General features: G+C 42.3%; 1 protein-coding gene across 1 annotated transcript; it reads left to right on the forward strand.

Moving 5' to 3' along the window:
* The first annotated feature begins 2,085 nt into the window (after nt 1-2,085).
* On the forward strand, nt 2,086-5,663 carry LOC115748391 (AP2-like ethylene-responsive transcription factor AIL1). Its single transcript, XM_030684869.2, has 9 exons — nt 2,086-2,221; nt 2,340-2,892; nt 3,005-3,087; nt 3,271-3,279; nt 3,413-3,501; nt 3,769-3,842; nt 3,947-3,997; nt 4,108-4,184; nt 4,361-5,663. The coding sequence occupies exons 1-9, from the start codon at nt 2,086-2,088 to the stop codon at nt 5,323-5,325; spliced, it is 2,037 nt and encodes a 678-aa protein (XP_030540729.2). The 3' UTR covers nt 5,326-5,663.
* Nucleotides 5,664-6,712: the final 1,049 nt, after the last annotated feature.

Consider the following 6,712-nt stretch of genomic DNA (forward strand, 5'->3'; position numbering starts at 1 on the left):
ATTTCCATTACTATGAAAATATTTATATATAAATCGTTATTGTTAATGAAAATATTTTTCATTGACTAATTATTTCAAGCGATATGAACAACAATTGCAAAAAATATTTTCATTGTCTATGAAAACATTCGGATATGAATCGTTGTTGTTAATGATAATATATTTCATTTACTAATTATTTCAAGTAATACGAGCAATCATTTTTAGGGAAATATTTTTCAAATCATTCGTTTTTCGCGAAACAAAAGTTAGCCTTAATTACACTCTTTTTCCTATAATTAAAAGTTGCGTGATATTTCTATATTTGACTACTAAATAGGAGCCCGACAATCAAAATGGGTCTAATTACGTTGACGGCGCATGCTATAATTACTCTTAAGGCCTGTTTGTTTAAAGGAAAACTATTTCCAAGAACTTTATGGTGCTCCGATGATGAAAAATTAATCGACTCATGAAAAAGATTTTCCATGGGCTTAAAATAATAAACTCGGATTGGGGAGACGACTTCCCGATCTAGTAATAAGGAAGCCACTTCCATTAAACTACCAAATAAATAAAAAACTAATCATATTTTCATGAAGAATAGTTTCCTTTATCATTAAGTTTTCAGTGAAACAAACGCACACTTAGCTTTTTTTACTAAAAGAAATGATTATGTGATTTTCTTTAATCCACTGAGAGATTAACAATATGTTTTGAGCCATAAAAAAGAATTGAAAAACAATTATAAATTGTTAAGTAGTCCACTCATTTAAGAATTTGTAGCTCACAACACAGTGTTGCGCTCTCAATGACCCAAAAATTGTTACTCTAACAAAATTTTCTACTAAATGGAGAAGGAAAGCGAAACACCCGACGTGTCGATTCGGATGGCGCGTGAAATCGATCACAAAATGACAGAACCGTTAGATACAATCATCTGAATGAGGATAATGTACATGCATGCTGTCCAACAGTTTCCTTGAATTGAAGTGCTGATAGATTCAATGGCCCCATCCCCCCAAGACCACGGCGGTGGTGGCAGCCGCAGGTTGTGGTGGGCATGGTTGGTGACCAGTGGGGTGGAGTGGTCTCTCTGATCCCCCTGCAAATCAAACATTGTCAGAACAAATTTGTGGGTCTTTCTCCCTTTTCCTCTTTCCCTTGGAGAGAAGTCTACTTTGTGCCATTTGTGGATTGTTAGGTTTTATTAAGGAAGCACACGCATGCTCATCGCCATATCATAATGCAAAATGTATTTGTTAATGGGTCTTCTTGCACATGTTCTTTTTTCTATACCTAGTCAAAGACAAAAAAAGGGCAGGAATATAATCTCAGCTTTCCCTACTTGGTCTTAGTTCCAACATATTTCGAATTAGCTTTGTCAAACTATTCCGCTTAGGGAGCTCATGCCTCGTTCAAACTTTGGTTCTGTGCTTTTGTTATTTAATGAACTACTGATGAGTCTTTGCATTGTAAGTATAGTCTCGATAATCTCGGACTAGGTAGAAGGAAGGAGTCTGTTTAGAGCTCTCAGGGCGATAGCTCTTGATCCGGGAAAGCTGTGTGCACAATTTAGGTAGAAGATCTATTAGGATACATCTATATGTCTATGTGTAGGTTCATTAGGTATTTTCAATTTCTATACCAATGGACAGATATCCAATAGATAAACAAATGATGAACACTTAAGGGTGGCATTGAATATAAAGCAGTCAAAGGAGATCAATTAGGTACCTTGGATCTTTTTCCTTAAAAATCAATTTTGTGGGTTATGGGGAAAATAAGGAAATGAATTGTTTATGTTTTTCAAAAAATAAAAATCAAATGAAAAAGATGACATATATATAAATAAAATGAAGATGAGGGGTATGGCCTTTTCCCCTCCCTCTCCCTTCTTCCACCTGCAGTCTCCGAGGCTTAAAAGCACAGGACTGATATCAAGGGGAATGCTTCTCTCTCTCTCTCTCTCTCTCTCTCTCTCTCTCTGCAAAGTGGAGTATGGCTCCTCCTACATCTGTTTGCTCAAAGAAGGTTGATCAAGCTGGTGCATGAGAAGTAGTATATGTTTTGGAAACAGAGAAGGTGAATAGATCCAAAGGGCAAATGGGTTCGATGAACAAGTGGTTGGGTTTCTCTCTCTCTTCACAGTCACAGCCGCCCCTTGCTCTCCCGCTTCCTTTCCTCTCCCACTCCCAGGGCATTTCTGATCCCACCATCGTTGATGATGGCGATGTTTCAGGTAATATTGCTGAGTGCACACACCTTCTGCTTGTTCTTCTTCTTCTTCTTCTTCTTCTTCCTCCTGAACATGATACATGTATATGAAGATGATGATGGATGGAGGGATGTGGGTGCAGATTGGAGGGTGAAGCGGGTGGGAGGAGATGGAAGCTTCAAGCCAGTGAGCTCGGTGGTGGACCTATCAGCATCGGCTATGCTCTTGGCCCAAACCCCAGTTGCTTATGATGAACAATCCCACAATAAGGTCGACAACTTCCTTGGGTGCAACCCCCTCACCTCTTCTTCTGATCGCGACCACCTCCACCTCAACCACAACCACAACAATGGCGGCTCCGGCTCGTCCTCCTCCATGCTCGGCTTGTCCATGATCAAGTCCTGGCTGAGGACCCACCCTCCCAATAGCCATACTGGTACTAGTCTGGCTGGGACGGAGATTGGTGAGCCAGCACAAGTGCTGTCACTTTCCACTGCTTCCGCTAGTGGCGGCGGTTGTGGTATCGATCACAGTGATCCACAAATGCAAACGGCCCCTCGTCCTCGTCCTCCTCATCCTCCTCTTGACGTCTCTTCTACCGATGATACAGCAACCACTTTGTCCGCCGACTCCCTCCCTCGCAGATCTGTCGACACTTTCGGACAGCGCACTTCCATCTATCGTGGCGTTACCAGGTTCCCCCTTCTTCCATCTATGCATAGATGTGTTCACTATGAAATTGCATATGTTATACTTGTATGATCTCAATACAAATGTTGGGGATCTTTCTCTTGGCTTTTGGTGCAGGCATAGATGGACGGGGAGATATGAGGCTCATCTTTGGGACAATACCTGCCGTCGGGAAGGCCAAACTCGCAAGGGAAGGCAAGGTAACATTAACTTTGTTGCAATTTTCAGACACTATGAGTCATTATTAATCATCTGTCTCCTGGTTAAGTGCTTACCACAATGTATGTCCTCTCTACTTTCATGTGTGTGCACCTTCTTCTCTACCGAAACGCCTTCGTCGTGGCCGGGCTTCCTCCATCCTTACCGACTTCACTTTGTCGCAGTTTATCTGGGTAAGTTTCCATTTTATATGCCGATATCAGCCCTCCATATCTTTCTTTGCAATCAAACCGAGCTCATTATACATCATCAGAATCTGTATTACAATAACTAACTTGCTGTGCGACAATTGATTTGTTCATGTAGGAGGTTATGACAAGGAAGACAAGGCCGCCCGAGCTTACGATTTAGCCGCTCTCAAATACTGGGGCGCCACCACCACGACCAATTTCCCAGTAACTACCTGTACCCTTTATTGCACTGCCTCTAATTTAATTAGTTCATATGGTGATTAGAGTTCGGGCCAATGTGTTGATCTTTTCCTTGTCTAACCTTTACTCCCGGGCAGTGACATGTTTTAGACGAGATCCTAAATGGTCTCCCAAATACGAGGAATGTGTCCTCAGTTCACTGATGAGCCACCCGACAAGTTTGCCTTTCTTTGTTTCTCACTTCAATGGCTGCTCCTATCTAATGCAATGAATTGGGTACGAACGTTTCAGATCAGCAACTACGATAAAGAGTTGGAAGAGATGAAGCACATGACCAGGCAGGAGTTCATAGCGTCGTTGCGAAGGTACAGCGATACAGTACAACATATATCTTCATCACTCATTAACACAACAGATGTATAGAAGTATACAACGACTTGAACTATGTCTCTTCGACGCGTTGCTGCAGGAAGAGTAGCGGGTTTTCTCGCGGGGCATCCATTTATAGAGGAGTGACCAGGTAATGCACATGACTCTCGCATGGATTTGATGGTTTGTGTACGTTGTATTAGGACAAAATATGGGTTTACAGCTTAATTAATTAGAGCTTTTGTTGGAATGGAGTGGCAGACACCACCAGCATGGAAGGTGGCAAGCAAGAATAGGAAGGGTTGCGGGGAACAAGGACCTTTACCTGGGCACTTTCAGTGAGTCCTCTACCTAGTTATCCTGTGCTCATATGCTAGCAAAAACTTAAACTGTACATAATTGATTTGAAATGTATTTGATTCTTGACTCTGTTAACTATTATAGGTGCCGCATTGTGAATCTATATCTACATGTATCTGATGAATTGCCCACTGAATGCAAAAATTGCTGGCAGGTACCCAGGAGGAAGCAGCAGAGGCATACGACATAGCCGCCATAAAGTTCAGGGGGCTGAACGCGGTGACCAATTTCGACATGAGCCGTTATGACGTGAAGACCATCCTGGAGAGCACCAACTTGCCCATCGGAGCGGCCGCCAAGCGCTTGAAGGAAGCTGAACAGTCTACGGCCGCCATTGCAGGGCACATCACTCTCGGGGGATCCCACGACCACCATAACGGATCACTCGGGGCTTTCTGGCCCCATGCGGTGTTTAAAGGTGGTACTGCTGATTATGGGGATTTCCTTCATGCACAAGTGCAGGCGCAGGCGTGGATGATGAACAGCAATATGCAGAATGCTATGCATCGGCATCATCAGTTGCCCTCACCATATGGATATGGCCATGTGCAGAGGGCGTGGTCGTGCAAGCAAGAGCAGGAGGATGATTATTGCTATTCCAACTCCAGCATCATTAACACCACCCACAATTTCTTCAACCACCAGCCTTCCTCTTCCAATTCCCTACTGTTGAGTACCACCGACTCTTCCAACAACAACATCGACTCCCCGATATCCCTGGAACACAGTTCATCCTCCAACTCTCTTTTGTATGGTGGTGGCGGATTCAACAATACAGCCGCATACGGGAATAGTAATCATTCTGGGCTTGGGATCCCGGTGGGAACCCTCTTGGCTAGCAGCGGCAGCAGCCATCATCATCAAAATCAGCATGCCGAGCAATTCAGAGTGAACGGGGTTAAAGATAATGATGGGGTAGTTAAAGTAACTGCGTATGGTCAACAGAACCACATTCAAGATGATGGCGGCCATGAACATTATCAACAAAGCGGTGGATACGAGCTGGGTTGGCTACCTAATGCAGTGCCACCAACAACAACAGCAACACTCTTCTCCAGTAACAATTGCGTGACGCATCAGATGGCGACATCCCCTTTCACCGTGTGGAACGACACTTGATATGAGGCCATCATCATGCTGCATTTCACTTACCCTTTTCAGTTTGCGTTCGCTGTCTTTCGATTATTCTTAACTAAACCCTCCTCACCCTCATCCGTCATTCGCTAACAGAGATGGATCGATGATAGGACCCTTCCTTTCACTAGTCTTTCTTTCTTTCTTTCTTTCTCAATTTTTTCGCGTTTAGTCGATCAGGCTAACATTCAGCTTTTAAATGTGCACTTACAAGGGTCGCTCACTGAAGTTCATGCAATAGCATCCGAGAGCTTAATCGCCTTCCTCTCGCTCGAGCTCTCTCGTGCTATAATTTTGGGAAACTTCAGTTGGGCTGCATGCATTGGATGCTTTCGGAAATGCTTTTTTCACCCTTTATCATTCTAACCATGCTGTGTAACTCTTAACGATATATATACATTGATCTGGTCACACAAAGAATGCCAGTTGCTTTGTCTTCTCTTCCTCTTTGGCATCGGGGATCCCAGAAACTCCATGGCCAAGTGTATGTGATAATGTTAGTTTTTGGTTTATATGCTAGTATGTGGGAGAAGGCTTGAGCAAAGAAACAACTAGGATGAATGCGTGAGAGGTTATTGTTGGCCAGGGAGTACAAGGAAGACAAGAAGAGTTTTATTTTATGAAGCAATGTACAAGGGACTTAATTTTCTTCTTTCACCGCCTTTACAAACAAAAATCTAGAGCCACTGATATTTTTCTACATGTCACATCGCTTTTCTAGAAATATCTTAGATATTCTCTTGAAACTCTTCTAGAAGTATCCTAAATATTTCTCTCAATTAGGAATTGCACACCGATTTCAGAAAAATAATCATAGCAAACAATCCACATCGGCAGAATAAAATAATAAAAAGAACAGAATCAAAAGAACACACTAGATAATTTGTTTTTGAAGTTTGCCCAAACCTGGACTACGTCTCTCGTGCAAAGACACTCGTGAATCTACTAGTTTTCAAGAAAAGTAAGAATACAACCGATGATCTTCTCGCAAGATTGGAGCAAAAAGAAAATGAAAATACTCAAGAATGTCGTCACGGCCTTTCCTTTTCTTTTTCTTTTTGTTCGCTACTTTGTGCTTCTCGCTCTCTCTCTCTCTCTCTCTCTTTGTGTGCTGCTTTTATGACGGCTACTACCTTTACATTGCTAATATAAGAGGTATAGCTTTTAACCTAGGAGTAAAAAAAGACAAAAGACAAAAAAGCCCTTAATGAAATATTTTGGCTTTACACGACAACAATCTCCCACTTGAAACAAATATATATGATGCACCAAGCAACTTTACATCTATCCTCTTCAAAAACTAGTAACTAGAACTTGTGCCTCTGCGATACTCCTCATCAATTAACATGGAGTAATGCCAATAGTAATAGTA

The sequence above is a fragment of the Rhodamnia argentea genome, chromosome 6 (genome assembly GCF_020921035.1).
Source record: "Rhodamnia argentea isolate NSW1041297 chromosome 6, ASM2092103v1, whole genome shotgun sequence".
Taxonomy (NCBI): Eukaryota; Viridiplantae; Streptophyta; class Magnoliopsida; order Myrtales; family Myrtaceae; genus Rhodamnia; species Rhodamnia argentea.

Excerpts from the sequence above, each read along its gene's own strand:
- LOC115748391 (XM_030684869.2), top strand. The coding sequence starts at position 2,086 with ATGGGTTCGATGAACAAGTGGTTGGGTTTCTCTCTCTCTTCACAGTCA. Across the intron at positions 2,222-2,339 it reads TGATGATGGCGATGTTTCAG|ATTGGAGGGTGAAGCGGGTG; the intron begins GTAATATTGCTG and ends ATGTGGGTGCAG. Across the intron at positions 3,843-3,946 it reads TTCATAGCGTCGTTGCGAAG|GAAGAGTAGCGGGTTTTCTC; the intron begins GTACAGCGATAC and ends GCGTTGCTGCAG.